Source organism: Eulemur rufifrons, chromosome 3 (assembly GCF_041146395.1).
Source record: "Eulemur rufifrons isolate Redbay chromosome 3, OSU_ERuf_1, whole genome shotgun sequence".
NCBI lineage: Eukaryota > Metazoa > Chordata > Mammalia > Primates > Lemuridae > Eulemur > Eulemur rufifrons.
This window is the reverse complement of record NC_090985.1, coordinates 74,769,183-74,792,546: the sequence shown is the minus strand read 5'-3', so window position 1 is coordinate 74,792,546 and position 23,364 is coordinate 74,769,183. Positions and strand designations below refer to the sequence as shown.

Genomic DNA, 23,364 nt, shown 5'->3' with positions numbered 1-23,364 from the left:
TTTTTTGGTCTGGGCCCCGGAGAGGACTGTCTCGCTCACCTGTCCCCCAGGCGCGACCCCGGGGAGCTCCTGAGACGCCCCTGGGACCGCTCGCCCTTCGACTCCACAGCCATGAGCAAGTTGGGCAAGTTCTTTAAAGGGGGTGGCTCTTCTAAGAGCCGAGCCGCTCCCAGTCCCCAGGAGGCCCTGGCCCGACTTCGGGAGACTGAGGAGATGCTGGGCAAGAAACAGGAGTACCTGGAAAATCGAATCCAGAGGGAACTCGCCCTGGCCAAGAAGCACGGCACGCAGAATAAGCGAGGTAGGCTCGGGGTCTGGCCCGCGGGCACGGACTCTCACCCACCCACCTCCAGCCCTTCCCCTGGGGACAATCCGGCCCACAGCGCTCAGGTCCCCCAGGCGGCCCGGTTTGTTCCTACAGCCTCTCTAGGAGCTAGTATTGACCCCCAGGGCCATGGCTAGGATGAACTGAGCAAGACACTCGCTTGGATGGCAAAATGTAAGGGGGCTCCAAGAATCTCAGTTACCAAGATGGACAATATTTTTAGACAATATTTAAAGGACTCAAAACTAATGCAAAAAAAAAAAAAAAATCCATACTGAACAAAATACCAAAATGTTAAATAAAGATAGGATCAGTATTACTGATTTTTTTCTTTTGCCTCTAGCTCTTACATTGTTTTGTATGGCTCTTCTTTATTTAAATATCTTTTTTAAAAATGTGATATTTTGTTCATCATGGATTTTTAGGTATTAATTTTGAGATTTAAAAATAATGCATTCGAATATTCTTTATGGTAATTACTGAGTTTTCTGGCACTTCCTTAAATTTTGCTCCTGGTTCAGCTGTCCCTAGTCCAGCCCTGATGACTCCAACACTAAACATCAAGTTTTCTGCTGTATGTTTTTATATTAAGTCATACATTTTAACTTGCATGTAAATCTGTAGTAAAACATACTCTAGAATGTTCTGGTTTACCTTGCTCCTCAGCTGTTGAAACTTAGTTGAATGTTCTGCTGCTGAAATCTTAAAAAAAAAAAAAGGTCTTGGAATTAAATATTAAATTTTCTATCACTGACTTTTGGCACACACAAGGGACTTTGAGTCATTAATGATTCTTGGTGCTCCTGTTGCACCTTGAACCCTTTGTTTTTTGCCAGCATTTATTGGTTTCTTCAGTATACAGCTCTCTCTATAGGAAGATATCTAAACGGCACCTGTAACACATACAAAAACCCAGTGAGAAGTTGAAGTGATTTGCTTTTGTAACACTAGGTCGATAGCAGATCCAGAACAGAAGTGGTAATACAGGAATCTGTTTACCACCAAACCCCAAATATTTGCATCTTTAAGTTAGGCTTCTTTAGTCATAATGAAGCCTTGGGAAGATTTAGCTAACTCTAAATGAGGCTGCCATTGTTTAACACACGAAAGGAATGATGTCTCAAGGAGTTGACCTTGAAAACCCTGCCTCTTCCCATAAAAGTGTGCCAGATACATTTATGCTCACTTATTACTGACAATTAAAAGGTAGTTTCATTTTTCTCTGCCATTGCACAAAACTTTTGTTCACATTATAGCCTGTTTTAGAGCTAAGTACTGGTTTCTATTTTTATTTTGTGTCTGAAAATATTTTGGCAAGTTATTAAATGGCAATTTCTAAAGAAAGACCATGTCATTATGGCTTGCTAAAGTCATTGGCCATTCTGTTATTTGTCCCTTCCCATTCAGTTTGATATGCACCCTGACATTTTCTTAGTGTCTGTGAAGAGTTTTTTTTCCCTTTGTCATCCATTTGGATCACTACATAGCTGTTTCTACAGTGTTTGCTCAGTAAATATTGGTTTAAAAACTCTGAAAAATTGAACATCTGCTTCTTGGAAGTGCTAAAAATGTAGATTTGCTTTCAGGGACAAAAGCATAAAACAATGTGGGTTTTGTTTATTTTTTTCAGAAATGTTCTCTAATTGGCAATACACTGAAGTGTATCGAAAGTCAACTTTATAAATAAAGACAAAAATTTAAAGATGATGTTAATTAACACCACCAATCTAACTTCCTTAAATCAGGGAAGTTACTGAGTGCCAATAACCAATTGGTGTTAGAAAAGCCATTAACTCTTTGTCCTTGGAAGCTTTGCTGGTGTCAGCCCAGGCCTGGTTCCACAGTGGCGCTGGGAGTGAGGAGATGCTGTTAGCATGAGGGCATCTGTAATCTAAACCACGGAAAGAATTCAATCTCAGGCCCATGCATTGGAAATGCTGTCAATATCAGCATCTTCCAAATAAACCAGATAACTTCTTTTATGAGGTCTCTTTTATAATATCACTTATTAGTTATAACATCTGTTGATGGTCCTAGGGATTTTGCCTAAATATAATATCCCAATTGAGCTTTTACACATTTGATAGAAAGTAACTTGGTGTTGTAGTTAAGAGCCTGGGCTTCAAAACAGACAGCTTCTGGTTTGGTTCTCAGCCCTGCCCTGCCACTTAGCAGCTCTGTGACCTTGGACCAGTAATTTGACCTATCTCATTCTCAGTTTTCTCATCTGTGTAATGGCAATGATAACATAGATCCTTGGAGTTGTGAGGATGAATGATGTAATTGTGTAAAGTATTTGGTAAAGTGCTCTATAAATATTAGTACTTGTATATAATAATTGCATATTTTAAAAGCTGAAATTGGCCCAAATTTTGTCTTTTGGAATAACATTGAATAAATCTACTCCATCTGTCCCATGAAGCCCTTTCACATATTTGAGGACATCAATCAATTCTCCAAGTCTCCTGTTCCTCAGCCTCCCTTTTCACCTCCTCAGTGACCCTTTACCTGTGCTGAGGTTTGCTCACCAGGGCCAGGTCTAGAGTGAGGTGGGTGAGATGCCTAGGACATACCATGTGACCCTGAGAGTGAGTGCCCCGCTACATTTTGTGCCCTATGTGCTTCTTTTTCCCCAGCTCCCTAGTCCTGGTCCTGTTGCTTGCCTTGTTTGGGGCTAAACTGCAACTCCAAATATGTAATTATGTGAAAATGGGTAGATACAGTGGGGTTATCAGTAGGCCTCAGGCTGTGGAGCACTTGGACTTAGAGAGATGAAAGGTTGAGACAGAGAGGAAGCAAATTTGGCCAAAATCTCCACTTAGTATGATTATACATGATTCCAGTGAAAATTGGGTGCTGAGGCCATTGCACCTCTTCATCTGGTATCTGTGTGGTGAAATGAGTCTTCAAGGCAGAGAGTCCTCCATGGAATAAGCTGTCTCCCTGTGAAGCCTGGGCTGGGTATTGGCAAGGGTGAATTTGCTTTCAGAATCATGACACAGACTTGGTCTTCCTTGCAGTGGGGGAATGTGCACAGTCCCACTCTTAGCCCAGTGAGAGGAACCTCCTCTGGCTCTTGATTTTGCTTTTTATTATACTTGTGACAGAGCTTATTCTGCAACCCTTGAACACTGAGGACCAGAAGGACATCTGTGTAAATAGAACCACAACAGAGTCAGCTAGATGAATGCCAAACTTGTGAGGGCAAAAGCAAGGCTTAGGTAAAATGAGACAGCCATAGACTGCAGGACCCTGATGGAAGTTCCCCTGGGAGCAATAACTTACCTGGTGACCTTTTTTCTTAAAATAGTTTCTCAAAATGTGGTTCTAAATCTCCTGCATCAGAATTTCTTCTGGATGTTTATTAAAATGTACACACACAAGTACCCACTAAAGATTCTCATTTAGTAGGTTGAGTGTAGGGTCCAGAAATTTGAGCCTTGAACAAGTAACTCAATGACTCTGAGCCCCACTATGCTTTGAGAACTTACAATGTATTATTCAGTGAGCTGTTAGACTGGAAGGGATTACTCTCCACTGTTTTCCTCCCTTACCCATTCCTCTTGTTTCTCCTCTCCTCTTTCGTTACTCAGATACCTGGATGAGACATATCTATCCACCTTCCCCTCTGCTTACTCCTAAAGAAGCATTTGGGGAGCTTCCTGCAGGTCCTCACTAGCCACCTGAGAATTAGGTTTCTTTAGGAAAGTTCAGATAGTTCGTATGGTACTATAACTCACACTGGGTATGAAGGGTCTCAGTCTTATCCAGAATTCAAATTAGAACCAGGTATCCTAACACATTGTTCTGTTTGCCTTTGCTTATTTAATTATTTTGTACCATACTCAATAATCTAGGGCTGGAGGAAAAAAACTGCGTTTTATCTGTGGGGCATTAACAACCAATACCAACAATCAACAGGCCAGGTCTTACTCCCCAGTCAATTACCACTCTCTCTTTTGGAAAAGATAAATCAATGGAAATATGATTATTCCCTCAACCTCCACCTCATTTTTCCTCCCCTGTCTCAGAAGCTCCCTTTGGGCTTTCACTCTACAAGGGGGAACCTAAAACATCTGCGTTAGCCCTGGGAGCCCTATTCACTTAAGCTGTTGTTTTAAAACTTCTGGACCGGGCGCGGTGGCTCACGCCTGTAATCCTAGCACTCTGGGAGGCCGAGGCGGGAGGGTGGCTTGAGGTCAGGAGTTTGAGACCAGCCTGAGCAAGAGCGAGACCCCGTCTCTACTAAAAATAGAAAGAAATGATTTGGACAGCTAAAAAAAAAAATATATATATATATATATATATAAATGAACCAGGCATGGTGGTGCATGCCTGTAGTCCCAGCTACTCGGGAGGCTGGGGCAGGAGGATTGCTTGAGCTCAGGAGTTTGAGGTTGCTGTGAGCTAGGCAGACGCCACGGCACTCTAGCCCAGGCAGCAGAGCGAGTCTGTCTCAAGAAAACACAAAAAACAAAAAAACTTCTGGCTTTCCCACTCCCTCCTTCACTCCTCTGATCCCTGGCAAGGATCCTATGTAGACTCCTGTTAATACAGTTTCAGTTTGCATACGCTTTTCCAGAAACCATATCACTTGCCTTTCCCCCATTGCATTTGGAAAGAGTTAAAACTCCCAGCCAGATTTACTGCCCCCCCCTTATTTAAATCAGTAAGTTAAGCTACATTTAGTATTTTACATTTATTATTCTCCAACGTCATCTTATTTTAAATTGTCTTAGAAAAAGATTTTTTAATTCTAATTTTATTGTCTTTTATATGAGCTATTTCTTTTAGTTAAATTAGCCACAAATTTGATCTATAGCCTTTATTGTTGTTGTAGAAGTCTTTATTAAAATATTGAATAAGACAGAACCAAGGGCTGAGCTGTGGCATGCCACTGGAGACTTCATTCCAGAATGGCTTCTACATGACAGCAACAATGTTTCACCTAAGATTCAGCTAAGGCATGATTACCAGTTTGACAGATCAGTATTCAATGAGTTCAGTTATTCATCTAGCTATGAATATACCTGATCCACATTCCTAGCCCATATCATTTTATTTCTCCAACTTTTCCTTCTTTCTTCAACAATACCCCAATATATCTTGTGAATTATATTCCTGATACTGAACTATATTCACATACTTGGGGATTACAAACTCTGGTTTATGAACTGACAAAGTGTTAGCTTCATCAGATTCACTGGAGAGCTTTTTAACATGCCACACCAGGAGATTCTGTCTCAAGAGATCTGGGATAAGATTCAGAATCCTGGTACTCAAAGCTTTCTGGGTGATCTTGATGTGTGTGATGTTGGGAGGCTGGTGGGTGGTCTTTGTTTTTTCATTGAGTCAGCATCTAGTAACCCAAAAAAGCCTATGAGATTAGTTTGGTATTTTTCATCTCTGTGTACTCACATTGGCTTCTAGTAATTATCATTGTCTTTCCTAACTCCCCAGAAACTAGAGTGTAGGGTATTTCTGTTCTAGAATCATTATTTTCAAGCATGTGTGGCACAGATTTTGACAGTTTGCTGATGTGTTGTGGCTACTTCTAGAAGAGCAGTTGGTATTGTTTCTTATGTTACATAACATTACATCTAGTTTGTTTTTTGCTTCATGAATTTGGAGCAGTTTTATAAATATTGGAACATTTATTATTATTATTCATTTAAATTCCACAAGGGTAGAAGACACCCTATTTTGAGAAATTAAGTATAGAATATAATTTCCTGGACTTACACTATTTTTCAGTTTATTGAATCAGGCAAAAGAAGGCAGAATAAGGTAGAAAATTTATTGCTAACACCATGATTATGCCAAAGTCACAGCATTTATACAGTTTCAAGAAACTATAAGAGGAGAGTACTGTGAGCTTACCCACAGATGTGCTTAGTATTGTTAGTGTATTTCTAAGTATTTAGGATTACTTATTTCAGATGATTTTCAAGATAACAGAAAAAAAAAAAAGGCATGATACTCTAACCAATGATACATAAGGCAAGGGATCTAATACTCTGTTTTTTAGTTTATTAGGCTTTACCAGCTTTGGAATGGACAAGCATGACTTACTTTGTTGTTCATTTTTTGTACTATACTTAAGTATATGTGAATCTATTTTGTACTTAAATATAAAGATAATATTGAGAATTTTCCTTAAAAATCACACTCCTAAGTCTTCTGTTGTAGTAAACTTAACTAGTTGAGTACTTTTTTTGTATCTGGTAATTTTAGTTTCTCCTACCTTTTTTTTTGTTTGTTTATTTTTTAAAGTAGAATCAGTGAACAATCTCCTACTTTTTCTGACTATCATTTGATAGAAATTCTAACAAACACAAAATTGGCTTAAAGTTTTCAGAAGGAGAAGGACAAACAAACAAAAAAAGCAGGAGTCTGGAGTAAATATAAAGCATATAGTAAGTCATATTGTTAATAATTAACTTTCCTGTACCAGAGATTTTGATTCTTTACTTCAAACAACTGCTGTTAATAGAGGATTGCTTGTTGGAAATATTTAGGACCCTGTCCAAAGCTTCCACGGTCATGCTTTAAAGCAGTCAGAGCTCCTAAACCTGGACCAATGGCTCTTTCAGCCACTGCTAAGCCCTTTCTGTAGGTATTTTTAACTTGTATTTCCAGTGAGAGGATGGGGTATAGCTAGAAGCTCTCACTTTGATCACTCTCCGTCACGTCATCTCTTCCTCAATCTAGCAATCTAGTGACTTAAAATACGCTATAATCACTACCTGTAAAATGAAACAAACTCAAAAAAGCAAGCAAATAAGAATAGTGATTTTAAAATTACAAGAAAGGAAAAGTAGGTTACTCTCTAAAAGCTGCGAATCCTTGGATTGTAAGTTTAATTTTTATTTAAAAATTAAAATTCAATGTCAACCATCTAGCTTAAATGCAATAAAGTTTACATGTTTCTATTTGGCTTAAATGGAAATTTAGAGGAATAAAATTATGCAACCAGATTTTTGACAAGCACTTTACACATTTTATTTTCTATTTAAATATGAATTCCTAGTGAATCTTTTTGGCTCTTTCACATAGTTTTGTATGCTGCATAGTTATACTAGGTGTGTCTTATTTGCTAGAGCAGTAACATTGTTCAACAGCCCTTGCTTAGTGAACAGTCCTATTTACATTACCATTTTTTCCACATATTTCATACATATAAAATGAAAGTAAATATAACCTTGGAGTTTGAACAATGGTATTATCCTAACTCAAAATTTCTACTGTATTAATTGCAGCAAAAAAAAATATATATATATGATTATGTTAAACTAATTTATACATATTTCAAAGATCACTAATATAAGTGCCCATGTTTTATCATTTTGTGAGCAGTTTGGAAAGTTTTATTTATGAAAACTATCTTGATTTGGTGATGTTACTTATATTTGAAAAAAATTAAAGAATCATTTAGTTCATCATCAATTTCAAGGTAAATCTATTCTTAAAGAATTTCAAATACTAATAGTCACCTTGAGGAACTGTATATTTTTCAAGACTTTTTGACCATAGGGTCTCAAAGGATTAGTCATAGAATCATAAACAGTGAAAACTTGAAAGGGGTTATGGGGATATAGTTCATTGGTTCTCAAACTTCAGGTGGTAGAACACCTGCAAGCCACAGACACAGTACTACAAAATACTGCTGCATCATACAAACAAGGAATACTTTTTTACACGTAGAAAATAGGACCATATTAAATACATATGATATATGATATTTAACATGGATGTATAGTAAATTGCTTCTATAAGGATACATGTCTGCCCTGTCAAATTAAGCATAATCAGCTATTTCTGAATTTTTCTGCTAATATTTGCTGGTTTCATATTCATACTGTTTTTTCTATATTCTGGGTGATAGCAGGTTACCAATTTGTGAGGTTATGAATAATATTAGTAGCGAATAAAAAACTCATTCAATTAGTTACATATTCTGCCTGGTGTCAACAATTAATTGGGTTTTTACCAAGAATATTAAGTAGGTTTTAATTAATGTATTGGTATATTGGTCCAATAACAGGTTAATTCCACTTGCCTGGCAATTGACCTCTGAAGCAATTAATTATAAGAAAAGAGAATTTCAGTGGGTATTTAAAATAAATCTTTTATACAAGCATTTTTTTCCTTTTTTGACAACTCAAAGCTGATAGCACTTTTAGATCATGAGCTTGCCCTCTCAGATTTACATCCTCTAATATTCTCTTGCATAATATTCTAGCATTAAGAACTGCCTCTTCTTCAAAAACAACCTCAAACTCTTTAAAATGAGGAGAGGAGCATCATCTCCATTGGAAAATAATTTCCTTTGTCCATTTGCTATCTCTCTGGAGAAGGGAGAGGGACTGCTCAGCCAGCCTGTCTTTTTCCTCTTTTATACTTTATAATATGAATCAGTCACCATTTTTTAAACACAAAATATATCCCAAAGTCAGTGGCTTGCTTATAGCAGTATTATACTTCCAAATGCCCTCTCCTCAGAATGTCTCTTCTTTACTTTCTCCAAAATCTCATTCCTTTTTATTGTTTTCTCAGGCATCTGCTTTGCCATTATATAATGCTATATATCACTGTTGTGCTCTAGTCTTCTTTTAGCTGTCTTGTTTACTCTCCTTATGACATTTAATACTGCTGAGACCTCTGAAAATATGGAGGTTACCTATAAGATCCAGCTGGTGTGGAAAGCTGGTGTGATTTGCTCTATTTTTAAGGTTTATAGTTCCTGGTTTCTAATATATCTCAGCCAGAAACTTTGCATTGGTATGAGATTTGCAGTATGGAGAGGGTCAGAGGTTGGAAGGAGCCCTTTGTGTATTATCTTTCATCATTCATATTCCTTATTGGTCAGTGTGTTGAATATATGTGTAGACAGTCACCCAGACTTTATCTACCTTGCATCCTTCCCTACCCTCTGGAGAGAGCTTATACCTTCCTCTGTGTACCCACTGTACCTTGTACATGTCTCTCATTCATCTCCTCTACATTTCCTCTACTACTTGAGGTGAAGAATGTAACTTACGCATGTAGTATCCCTGGGCACAGTGCCTCTAACATAGTAGGTGCTTAATAAATGCCAGCTGAATAATGAATAGGTAATTGAATGCCCATTTCATATTTTGCCTCTCTGAGATTATAGCCTTATTTCTTTGTCCCTCCAGTGCCTAACGTAGTACCAGGCATGTGGCAGATCTTCAGTATATAGTTATTAAGTGACTGAAGAGAATGTATAAAGAATGTTTTTTAAAAGTGAAGAAATCCAGTGAAATTCATACTGGGATGCCGCTGGCCAAATGAATGTTAAAATTGTCTAATATTTCCCCAGTTGTTTCCAATCTAAGCTGTGACGTTGAACAGAACTATTTTGTTTTTATTTCATTTATGAAATGCTTATGATGATGCTTATTCAGATTTTGCTTCTTGAGAACTAAAACAATGTGCTATAAATAGAAGGTATTGTGTAATTATGAAGTGATTTGTATATGAGTAAGAACAAGGATTACATTAAAGTTCCTCAACTAAAACATGATCATGAGACTTCCCAGTTAAAAGCAAAAGATGACATAAGCACTTGTGGGTGACACATGTCTCTTAAGCACACTCTTCAGAGCCTCATCTTTTAGCCCTTCTCTAGAGATTGTCCATTCCTGGGTCAGAGAAGAGCTATCATAATGCAGCTGCGTATTTCACAAACAGGTTTGTCTGTATTCACTGGATCACTGGATATGATGGTTCCTAAAAGGTTCTTCCTGTTTGCCAAGAGGAAGAGTGCCAAGAGGAATCCAATATAAAGAATAATGGATTGGCAATGCACACATTTAGACATCCTGAATGACTAAAGAACTCATTCTTTAATAATGGATTAACAATGCACACATTTAGACATCCTGAGTGAATAAAAGATTGACTTTTAAAACCAAGATGCCCTATACATTATATGTGCAATGAAACTGCAACTCTTTTCTTCTATTTTAAGTCATTTGGTATAAACAACTAAAAGCCTTCCTTTTTTGGCAGAGTAGTAGAGTAGAGTTGCATAAGGCTAGTTTAATTTTGGTTCAAGTGGGTAATTCTTACATTTCAGTGTCAGTCCCCAATGGGCAGCAGTAAGGACTCATGTATCCTGTTAGCAGGAGTATATAAATTGCTGAAAGAATGTCACTGTTATGCAAGGAGACAAAAACCCTAGCTGTCTCTTCACAACAAAGCAATATAGTAGCTTCCTTTGTTTTAGAAAGAATGTTGTCCTGGTCTCGCCAGCTGCTTAAAAGCACATGGAGGAGTATGGAAGATTGAATTGCACCTTCTACAGAGGTTAAATTTCATGCCTCTCAAAATGTCCTTCTTTGCCAAATCAGGGCCAATGCTTGATTTGCATTTGTTGCATGCCTTTGAGAAAATACAGCTGCTTCTTTCCCAGATTGTGTACTATGAAACAAAGTTAAGACCTGCTCAAATCATGGTGTACCAGTGGCATCATCATTTCATGTAAGAAACAGCTTATGGAAAGACTCATATACACTTCTTGGCAGTTTGGAACAGAAGCCTCTTATCTTACTGTTTGGGAGAATCTTAATGTGCCAGGCAGAAATCGCAGTGAATGTCAGGTGTCCTGGGCCAGATCCAGCCCTGCAAAAGTCATTGGTTTCTGTTACACAGGGTTTTTAGAAAAATGTAACTCAGCATTTAAAAATTGGGGGACTTTGCATGCCAATGCAGAGTTCTTGCTTTTTGTGATCATGCGGTAGGCTGGGACTACAGGTCTTCATGGCAGCCGTGGACTGAATCCAAGCTGCCAAGCAGTGTTGCTTCTGTTAGATCAGGTTTATGCTCCCAGGTCACTGGGGTCCCCACTTCTTCCTTTTGACTGCCTGATACTGAGGCCAGTGCCCACTGCCATGTATCGTCACCTTTGCACTATTTTTTATTTCTATAGTAGAGAAACATTTCTCTCTATAGAAGGGCTTTTCCCTGATCCTCTCTCTGCTTCACTTGCTATCTTGCCTGCCTGGCTCCCTCTGAGTTTGGGAGTCTGATGTGGGCTAATCTGTACTTTGTGGTATGGGAATTATAGTGTACATGGAGATTCCAAATCTTGGTGAATTTTCAAATTTCTCCCAAATATTTTGAAAGGCAGAAACCATATGTTAACATAGGTATTTAAAATTGTGTCCAAGCCAGAACTTATGTCATTAATAACTAACATTTGCAAGGCTGGGTGATGTACCATGGGATTCCCACCACGTGTTTCTAACAACCTATGAAGAAAATGATAATGATGATGATGATGAAGATCCTTAACATTTAGTGATCACTTACTATGTTCCAGGCACTGCACTAAACACTTTGTATATATTTTGTCATTTAATTCTCAACAACCAAATGAGTTATATTGCCATTTTCCAGTAAGCAACTATAAAGCCACATAGCTGTGGATAGAAGGAGTTCAGATTTGAAAGCAGACAACTCCGGGGCATAGTTTTTTGTTGTTATCTTCTATGTATTGTTGTTTTACAAGTGAGGGACTGTCACTTAAGAAGAGTTCAGGTCATGCATCAAGATTATTGTACACAGTTACTGAGTGGTAGAGGTAGGATTAAAATACAGGTCTAGAGACTACAAAGCTTCATCCTTTATACCAAATTGCAGTTTTTGATTTTTAGAAAGTGATCTAAAATTAATTTTTACTAGAAAACATGACAGTTTTTAATAGAAACCTTAAAAAAATTTCTCAAAAAAAAAAAAAAAAAAAAAAAAGAAAAACAAAGGCTTTGGGTCAGAGGTACCAGCTAGGTTGTAAATAAGTATAAATACCGAACCAGATGGACAAGCTAGGGAGGAGACACACTCTGAACTTTCCACTTCCTGTACGTTGGGTAGAGATGTACATTTGGAGTTTAGGTTCTTAGGATACTCTGCTGAATAATATTGTTTGCTGTAATTATTGAAATGTGAAGATGTTTTGTAATATTATGTTCTTGTTATGATGAGTTATGGTAAAAAAAATGTATAATTTGCTGCTCAGTGGTCTCAGATAAGAAATAATAGTCTCATTAATTAAGAAAGTTATATAAATTGCTGTTATTAATTTAGTTGCTACATCCCTACCATTCACAGGGACTGTAAGAGGTGTTTTGCATAAATTATCACTAATTCTTACAATCATTCAGTCACATATGATCTCCATTTCTAGAACAGCAAACTAAAGCTTAAAAAAGGGAAATGACTTGCCCAAGAACACACATCTATTAAGTCATGGAAGGGGGATTCACACTCTGAAAGGCCATACTCTTTCCATTATACTATGCTGTCCTTATACTATGTGTGCAAAATTATGAAATTTATTCATTTAGTATTCATTCATCTCATCTTCTATAAAATGCCCAATAATATTTATCTCCTCTTGAACTTGTTGTGAGAGTTAAATGACATAAATCACATAATGCACATAAAACACTTATCACCAGTTTAACATATAGCAAATGCTCAATAAATGTGAGTTTTTGTTATGTATTTTTTTGGCCATGTGCCACGTACTGGACCATGTGCTGGGGAAAGAGGTCAATGGGATGCTCTATTTTTCCTCCAAGGGCTTGTAATTAGGCACAGGCGAGGTGGGGTAGAGTAGATTTTATAAATAATTACAATATAGTGTGATAAATGCAACAGTAACTATGGATCCACAGGCAGAGTGACAGCATGGGGCCATTCTCCCTGCGGGGTAGGGAAACCCTCACCCCCATTAATGTGGTTAAGCCTCTCTTGAGTATGATATTATAAAAAGGACTTTAAACCATTTCACTTAAAAAAAATTATTTAGTTCTTTTCTTAAGGATAGGTTAAACAAAATCTTTTCTATAAATAAACTGTAAATGCTATTCAGCAAGGACTTAAATTGTGATGTTGCACCTGGATTGGGAAATAGGGCAGAGCGTGATGTATCGCTGGCATTCACAAAGGAAATACAAGTGTTCCACACCCACAGGAAAGCCTTTCTTTGGCAATTGTAGGAATCCCTAGCTTGTGTTCTTGCTCCCTACCCCAAGCCCGCCTACTGGTATGCCCCACCCGCTTCTTACACAGAGCTGTGGGAAGCCTTCCCTTTCAGGGGAGATTCCTCTGGGGAAACACTCTCACGTAAGGACAAGACGCACAGCTACTTACGTTAACCATTCTAGTCTTTCATTTACATAAACCTGTAATAGAGGATCAGAAGAATTTTGAGGAAAAGCAATTGTATGAAAGAGAAGGATCAAGATACACAAAGCAAACAACAGAACCCAAGAGAAGAAAGATGATGTCAGAAATGAAAGATGTTAAAAATAAAACTTGTGTTACTATCTTCAGAGAGATTCAAGAGGCTATTGCATCTATAGAACAAGAATAGGCTGTCATAAAAATGAGCAACTAGAGAATAAGAAGAAGGTTTTAGAAATTAAAAACATAATTTTAAAAAAGGGGTAAAAAGTAGGATGAATATAGCTGGAGATTAAATTAGTGAGCTGGAAATAAAGTCAAGGAATTCTCCTAGGACATAGATCAAAAAGACAGAGATAAATTAGTAGATTAGAGGATAGAGCCAAAAAATACAATGTCCATCTTATAGGGATTTCAAAAGAGAGAAAGGAGAGAGAATGTTTTGAGGGTATGTGTGTGTAATAGTATCCATAATTAAATAAAACTAAACAGGGATTTCAGAAAGGAGTGGAAGGAAATAATGGAGGAGAAAGAAGTAATAAAAGAAATAAGAATACATTTTCCCAAGCTGTAGGAAGACTTGATTCTTTAGAATAAAAATACTCACTAAATACGTAGATAGAAAAAGCAAAAAATAAAAGGCACATGCTTAGACTTTTACTGGTGAAATCTTATAACTCCAAGGTGAAGAAGAAAATCTTAAACATTTCCAGAGAGAAAATAAGAAAATAGATTATTTACGAAGAGATGAGAATAATTTTATTATCAAACTTTTGAAATGTTGGCTGCTCAGAGATGATGGAATAATGGCCTGAAATTTTTGAAATATTCCGAACCTAACATTCTGTAAAAGTCCAAAACTACTACTCAAGTTTGAAACAAAATAAAGACATTTTCAGACCCATAGACATTTAGAAAATTTATATCTATGCACCTTTCCTGAAAAAAAAAATACTTTAAGATTCATTTCAGTAAAATAAAAAAGCAATCCAAGACAGAATATAATGTAGGCTATGAGAAGCAATGGTAAGAAAATAAGCCAGTAAACACTACAGTTTAGTGTAATGACTGTTGAAATTTGTGTCGATGAAGCTTAAGGCAATCATTGAGAAAGATTTCCTTAAAAACTGAAAGTGTAACAAAAAAAAAGTCCTGGTAAACATATGGAACTAAGAAAAATGTAGACTATTTCAATCAAACATTGCAGGGTTTGGGGTGGGAAAGGAGTCTTTGGGAATAGTAAATGATAGATACTGATTAATTTTCAACATGGATAGAAAACTTGTTTAATTATATGTGTATATTTTAACTACAAGGGTGTCCATTAGGAGAGTAAATGTTGTATATACAACTGTCCAAAAACATGGACAAAGAAAATTTCATCGATTTTCATAAAGACAAGAAAGCAGAAAGAGAACAAAAAGCATAAAAACAGAGGAAAGTTGACAGTAAAAAGACCATATTAGATAGTATATCAGTTATCACAATGAATGAGACTGAGTGAAAATTTCACATTAAATAATAGAGATTATCTGAATGGGTTAAAAACAATCATACAAGCTAAACATCCAAGTGTATTCTATTTGTAATAGGCATACCAAATAAAAGCAAATGAAAAACAATTTTAAAATAAAGGTCCATGTAAAAATTATTACATGGACCAGAATTGTGGTCATTGTAACAGAAAGAAAGCTAAATATTAACTTAATATAAAACAAAATGGAATGTAAGGCAAAAAGGATCAAATGGTACAGAGAGTAATATTTTATGCTGATTAACAATAGCATCCACCGAAAAGTATAATGGCTATGAGTCTTTGTACACTAAAGGAAAAGCAAAGTTAAAAAAAAAAACAAAACTGTTGGAATTACAAGAAGAAATAGATTAACACAGAGTTAGAAGAGATACTTCTCTTAGAAATCTTGGTTGCCATAACTTACTTCACTACTACTTCACTCCAAAACCATGTAAGTTCTTTTGCCAATTCCGTTTAATTCTCGCTTATCTTTATATTAACATTTTTCTGCAGCTCTTTCCCTGAACTCTCCTTAAATGTCTTATCAAAATGGACATTTTGGGGCCTTTTCTTGGGCACTCTCTGAGGTGCCACAGTCAAAAGGACTGTATTAGTTTTGTGGTTTCAGAGTGAAGAAAGTAAGGTTATCTTGCTAAAATGTTATTGGGAGAATTATTTGGATATCATTTCTCTGAAGGTGATGCTCTTTTCTCTGATCACTATGCCGTCTAGTCCTTGAGTACAACTCTGGAAATATTGATTTCATGGAAATTCATGGTTAGACGTAACTTTAATCTCCATCTCACAATCATCTCAGACCAAGACATGAGCTCAGCACACCAGGATTCTGGTTCCAGCTGCCACTAGCTGTCTACTTTTAAGCAAGTCACTTAACTTCTCTAAATCTCAGAGAACTTGGCTTTAAGGAAATGGGTCTAGAATTAGCAGCCATTAAGGTTCTTTTCTTCTCTAAAGGTGTATTTTTCTATTGCATGATTTTTACCTATATTTTTATCTTTTTAAAAAATCCAATATTGACAGAAACATTTCTGTGGCATATTTCATGGAATATAAAAACTCACTTTCCATCCTCTTACACTTGCCAGACTTTGGAAGAAAAGAATAACAAAATGTTTGCGGCCTCCAGGACGCATGTGGCCCTCAGGATGCCCAAGTGCGGCCCCTCGACCAAATCTAAACTTCACAGAACAAATCACTTTATTAAAAGGATTTGTTCTATAAAATTTGGATTCAGTCAAAAGACTGCACTCAAGGATCCAGAAGGCCACATGTGGCCCCAAGGCCATGGGTTTTCCACCTCTGGAGGCTGACTCAGAGGGCAGACATTACCCTTAAGTCTCTCAGGTTTACTTGGTGTACTCACTGTCTTCAGCTATGGCAATTCTAAGTCCATGCTTGATGCTGAGCAAATGTCTCTTGAGTAAGTGTCCTTGTCTCCTTCCCTATACATGTGACTTCTCCCTTACTTAGCTGCATTACAAGCACTGAAGAGAAAGAAGAGGTTTGAGAAGCAACTCACTCAGATCGATGGCACACTTTCCACCATTGAATTCCAGAGAGAAGCCCTGGAAAACTCACACACGAACACCGAGGTGTTAAGGAACATGGGCTTTGCAGCAAAAGCGATGAAAACAGTTCATGAAAACATGTGAGTGACTTTGGTCTCCCTGTGAATCATAAATTCCCTCAGTGTTGGAAAGAGCCTTTGGAACTATATTGTAATTCTGGCAGGAATGGGCTTACTCTTTGAGGCTCTTTGTTAGGGAATGAAATAGTCTCTTGGAGAAAGATTAGAGGTTCTAGTGGCAAAAATAAAAAAAGACCATGTAAAAAGGAAGGATGTGCATTTAAGGCTTCCCAGCTCCTTCCTCATGGTCAAAACTCTACCTGTTAGTAACTTAATTCTGTAATTTTAAAAAGACTTCAACGTCAACATCAGTGAGGGTGTTAGAACCATGGAATGGTGGTTGTCAAATTTTGGAGGGAATCGGTATCACCTAGAGAGTTAATAAAGAGAATGCAGATGCCCAGGTTCCTTGAACTAGGATAGGATTTGGGCTTTTTTTTTTTTCATAACTGAGTTCTCCATGATTCTGATACTAACCAATGTTTGAGAACCACTGACATAGAATAAAAGTTATGAGCATAGGTTTGGGGGGGTCACTTCTGGGTTGTAATCCCAGTGCTACTGCTGACTATTCCTTGGACAAATTACTTTGCCTCTCCCTGATTCAGTTGCTTTATATGTAAATGAAGAAGTAACTAAAGAATGTAAATATTTACATATTTATTTATACCAAATATGTAAATAAAGAAGATGTCTCATGTAGTTACTGTGAGATTCAATGAGATACTAGAAACAATGCACTTGGCATAGTTCCTGGCACATGGTAAACACTTAATAATTAATATTCGTAGTGGTAGCAGGGCTGGTGGTGAATTTGCTTTACAGTCACCCTGGGAAATAAATGCCTGGGACCTGATCCTTTCCTGCTACTGGACGTAATAATAGTGGAACCTGGGCCAAGGGTGCACAAGAGCAATGAGTGCCTGAGGGGTGTAGACACATTTCCATAGGAAAGTGTGCGAAAATAGGGAAAAGGTGGAGGCTGGGGGCAGTGAAGACAACCAAGCTAACATCTTGTCTTCATAATTCATTAACAATCAGCCACACTTTTGACAGCTTTGGAGAGATCATTGGATTCATTATCAGAGTCAAAATCCTCTATTGTTGCTATAAACTGGGTGCCAAATGTATTACCAAATCAGCCTTTCTCTGCAGGTAGCTTAGCAGCATCATACCATTGTGTTCCTTCTGAGAAAAATTCACTCCCAGGCCCAACCTTTAGCCATACATTTCTCATATTCCTTTTTATAAATGTATCCATTGTATGCTTGTTGTAAATAGAATAATAAAGATTAGAGAGAAAGGTTGATGGGAGGGTGGTAAAAGTATTCTTTTTGATTACTACATGAAACTAGTGATATGCCAAAATACTCAGCTTTTACAGTATATAGGGTCAGAGAAACTCAGAAAAGATGAATTCCACTGGGAGTCAAACTTCTGGTGTGTGGTTACGTAATAATGAGGGACGTTGTCACTTCTCCAGTCAGTTTGGCCTAGTTTCAGAGGTGGGGGAATGATTCAGAGACAGGGTTCTATAGAGAGAGTTCAGACTCTGGCATCTAGACACTGACAGCTTAGGCAGGTGCTTAGAGGCCAGTGGAGCTCAGGTGTTAGAAACTGTCTCTGAAGCAGCTGTCCATCCTGAGTCTGTGGCTGCCTAGACTTCTTTGCCACAGTTGCTGATTCTTCTTAGAGTTTCATAGACTTAATCCTGCTCTCTTTAGTAACCTCCCAGGGTATTGCCACTATGTGTAAGCCTTTAAGGAGTCAGGATCTCCGAGCTACTAGGTATTATGGAACATAGATCTCTAGTCCTAGAGTTTAGCTTCTCCAAAGGGATGCTGCCAAATAGTGGCTACTGAGAGCTGCCATAGCTCATCTAGTCATGGTGGTCCTCGGTGGTCCGTGGCACCCTTTCCTAAAGAGTTGATGCACAACAGCATATATTTAAATTTTACATGTGTCATACCACAGAAAACTTCAAAAAGGGTCTGCAAATATTGATAATTGTAAAATAATTTGATTCCTAATGAGTTCCAAATGTAATAGCTATTTATTTTTAAAATATATGTGCACATAGAGGATTAAGGTTTCTTTGAAATGTAAATTATTTTTACAGTTGATAAATATCATCAGGAATTTTTATTATCCTACTAACATAGCTAAGAGTTTATATTAAATTGACACATTTTTTCCATATGGGATTATATCTAAATTCATAATTATAAGTTAAAATTCCAAAGTAGTTCAACAAAATATTGTTTCCCAGGGATTTGAACAAAATAGATGATTTGATGCAAGATATCACAGAGCAACAGGATATTGCCCAAGAAATCTCAGAAGCATTTTCTCAACGGATTGGTCTTGGTGATGACTTTGATGAGGTAGGTAATACACTATGAAAAATGTAGGATTGTAGCTGCTGTCAAGGGTCCCTTCCCTTCATATGGTAGGCAGTTTCCTTTGCTACTTAAGTAATAAGTGATATTTGTTAGACACTTCTCTTAAAAGAAAAATGAAGTCCTGCTAGCTCCGCTTTAAAGGAAAGAGTAATATATTTTGGCAAACAGCTCCTAATTAAGTTTTTAGCTATTAAGGAAAAAACAGCCTGTGATTATGTAAAGTTAGTGATTTTAATGGCTGAAGCCAAATAGCCCCTCTGCGAGGAATCGAGTGCTCACACATCTGGGCAAAACAAAACACTGTGCAAGGAACAGACCTATCATGCTCTGTAGCTGTTAAATTAGAGGTCAGGCTCTTTATTACTCAGGATATGAAACAAAATAAATATGGAGTGGCATTATTAACACACACATTCCATTTAGATTAATCAGTCCAATAAAACAGACAGACTATAATTATAATGGTGGTGTTTGTACTGTGAATTTCAATTGTTCTATCAAAGCACATGCGAGTAGGACTAGTACACATCTAGAAACATTTCCAAATCTTAGATTGGCACAGCAAAGAATCCAACTTCCTGCATCTATGTGATATCAAAAATGGTAAATCTAACAAGATGTGGTTTCATGAAATCCTAAAAGATGAGAATGAGGAATTAACACTCTTTAAAAATGGTATATACCAGGGGTCAGCAAAATGTGGCTCGCAGGATCCTTCCCGTGGCCTGTTTTTGTTTAGCCTGTGAGCCAAGGATGGTTTTCACAATTTTAAAGTTTTGTAGAGAATAACAACAAGAAAGAAACCTATGTGACAGACGAAGATATGTGGCCTGCAAAACCTGCAATGTTACTATTTGGCCCTTTACAGGAAAAGTTCACCAACCCTTGGTGTAGACTAACAAGCATCTAAGGAGTACATTGTGATATGGTGGAAAGGGCTCTGGGCTTATGCAGACGTGTGGGTTCTACCATTTATTAAAACTTTGTGTAAGTCTCTTTACTTTTCTGACTCTTAGTTTTCTAGTCTATAATATGAAGATTATTATATCACTGGATTATCTCTAAAATATCTTAAATTCTAAAATTCTTTTTTTTTTTTTTTGAGACAGAGTCTCACTCTGTTGCCCTGGGTAGAGTGCAGTAGTGTCATTGTATAGTCACTGCAACCTCAAACTCCTGGGCTCAAGGGATCCTTCTCCTGCCTCAGCCTCCTGAGTAGCTGGGACTACAGGTGCACACCACGATGCCCAGCTAATTTTTCTATTTTTAGTAGAGACGGAATCTCATTCTTGCTCAGGCTGGTCTTGAACTCCTGAGCTCAAGCAATCCTCCCAACTCAGCCTCCCAGGATGCTAGGATTACAGGCGTGAGCCACTGTGCCTGCTCTAAAATTATTTTCTTAATGATCAAATAAGTATTTGGTACATTAAGACTGAAAATGATGGTGGAGATGATTACTCTGTTGTCATCATATTTGCCAAAGAAAACATCAATATCTTCCTGGTGCTATTGATGACTGTCCAGCACTATTGGCAGTTCTGGGCACGCATTCAGCATAGGATAGCTTGTTCTGCCATTACTATATTTACTATATTTGTTTCTAATTGTTTTGCGAGCAGAAATAGGACATTGGAGTATTCATTCTGATGAATTTTATTCCTATAGCCTGTAGAGAAGCATAAAGCACAAAACTTCACTGACTATGCTATTTCATATGGCCGGATGCTGTATACTTTCATATTTTATTTCCTTTTCATGAGGTAGATTTAACAGAGGTGAATCTTTCAACTTGCTACAAATCTGATACTCATTGACTTGATCAAATGTTGTGACTGTCTTAAATATCTCCTCTCTTTCCCCGTAGTGTTATTACTCTCACTTTAATATAGCATGATTATTTGTTTCTGTGCCTTTTCCCCACATTTGAGCATAAAGACTCCCTTGAATGCAGGAATTATTGATTTAACTTTGCATCCTCAGCACTGAGATTAAAACCTGTCCAGGAGTGAGCCCTCACTAAATTTGATGAATAATAGTAATAAATAATAGTGCATGAATAAATGAAAAATATACTTGATTGAATGTAAGGGTGTCCCAGGTTATTTCTACTAGTGACAACCTCAGAATTCCATTGATGACAAATTTAGTTGTGACTCCCAACCTCTCCTTGAGAGGGGTTGGACTCCACCTGAGGACTCATGGAACCAGTGAGATCTGAACTATCTCAGGTCAGCTCAGACTTGGCATAAGGTGGCTTAACACCCTTAAGGTCCCAAACAAGTCTTGCCTTTCTAAGGTTTTGGGGACAGAAAGTAGTCTAGGATTAAAACAGACTTTCTGAGATTATTGCTAAAAATAAATAAATAAATAAATAAATAAAAATAAAGAAGTATGGTATACCTATCTTGAATTGAAATTTTCTTAACCCAAATGCATAGCATGATTTATATTGACTTTGGTGATTTGGTAAAAGAACCATAGTATCTTTGATTCTTTTTACTCTCTGTGCATTATGGTTTTGCTATACATGTTGTTTTATTTTCAATAGCATTAGCCCAAAGAAAAATATTTATTTTCTCCAGTTAAAGTTTCATAGATTCTAAATAGAAGAAAAGAAAAGAACATATTGGAATAATGACAGGCAAGGTGTAAATTTCCCAGAAACTGTGAAGAGGTTATATATTCAGCTAGCACAAATTACTTGAATGGATGTTTACTGAAGTATTATAAGATTAACTACAACAAATTTGCACAACCCAAAATATTCAATTTTTAATCATTGCTCAGTGTTGCAAAAAAGACTTAGTTTTAAAATAAATATTCCATTTCACTGGGTTCTCACATATCAATTGGGTAGCAGATGTTCTTGTTATTGTGTTTGAGGAAACCCACGTCTTGAAACGTTAACTCCATAATTCTCCCTTTCTCCTATGTTCAGGATGAGTTGATGGCAGAACTTGAAGAATTGGAGCAGGAGGAATTAAATAAGAAGATGACAAATGTGCGGCTTCCAAATGTGCCTCCTTCTTCTCTCCCAGCACAGCCAGATAGAAAGCGGAGCACGCCTGCCACTGCACGTGGGTCCGTGCCTGCCACTGCACGTGGGTCCATGCCATCCGCTGCACGTGGACCCATGCCTTCCGCTGCGCGTCGGTCCCGAGCAGGTCTGTTACCCAGCTCAACTACCTGTGGTTGGATAATCGCCTAAAGTAATAGCCGGACCCATCCCTTTTAGCACGCATTTTTTATTTCATAAATAAACACATTTTTATTTGTAACACACACCTGTTTTCTGTGCTGAAAGTGTGAATGTCACCGATTACTAATTTTTATCCATTTTATGTTTCAGTGTCATCCAGGAGGGCAGAAGAAGAGGATGATGATTTCAAACAATTGGCAGCTTGGGCTACTTAAACTAAAAATGGAATTTTTTTGACACCTAAAATTAATGGGCTATACATAAGACATAACAAATGTTTTTTTGCCAAGTTCAGAAGTTAATGAAGATTGTGTTTTATATTTATACTGGATGAATAATTATCTTTTAAGCCTCATAAGTAAAAGTTAATAAAAGGAGTTGTGGATAGACATAGAATCGGTGACGGAAAAGGGCTTTCTAGCAGTGTCTTAGAGGATCCCCCCATACTGATGGGATGGGAGCATGTCTGTCTATCTTGTTTACTACTGTATTTCCAGTCCTGATACATAGGTGGTGATCTCTGTATAAATGTTGAAAGAAAACTGAGTTCTACTGGCATATAAGACATATAACAGTTTAAAAGCCATTTAAGAGTGATACGTTTAGGATAGCTGGTGAAAATAACATTCTTTCCTATGTGAATACAAGTTCGCTGCGTGTGTCCATGTGGCTCATGGTAAATGTAAATACACTGTTTCTTTTAGGAGAGACTTCTTATAGAGGCATCCTGTGTAAGTCTATACATAAGTAGTTTCACTTGAGTTTTGCAGTTTAAAATCTTAAAGGAGCTTTAATTGACATTTATTATACCAATTAAGCTTGGAATGGGGCAATGGATGCATTTCCCAAAATGTCTGAAAGCACTAACAGCTTACACTGCTGAGTGAGAATCTCCTGAGTGTCATTTAGCCACTTAGGGAACTGCGTTAACAGTCCCAGGCCGTTACGATGCTGTTATGGCTTCGGCGTACTGAATGTGCGAGTGTTCTTCCTTTTCTGTTTTGTGCTCTCTTGTACATTTATTTACACTTTACAGCATATTCCTTGTAAATACATAAA

At 37.3% G+C, this 23,364-nt stretch overlaps 1 protein-coding gene across 1 annotated transcript; it reads left to right on the top strand.

Annotated features, from left to right (window-relative positions):
- The first annotated feature begins 111 nt into the window (after positions 1-111).
- Positions 112-23,126, top strand: CHMP4C (charged multivesicular body protein 4C). The gene is made up of 5 exons (XM_069466307.1): positions 112-301; positions 16,548-16,725; positions 18,974-19,088; positions 22,045-22,207; positions 22,456-23,126. The coding sequence occupies exons 1-5, from the start codon at positions 112-114 to the stop codon at positions 22,518-22,520; spliced, it is 711 nt and encodes a 236-aa protein (XP_069322408.1). The 3' UTR covers positions 22,521-23,126.
- The last annotated feature ends 238 nt before the right edge of the window (positions 23,127-23,364 follow it).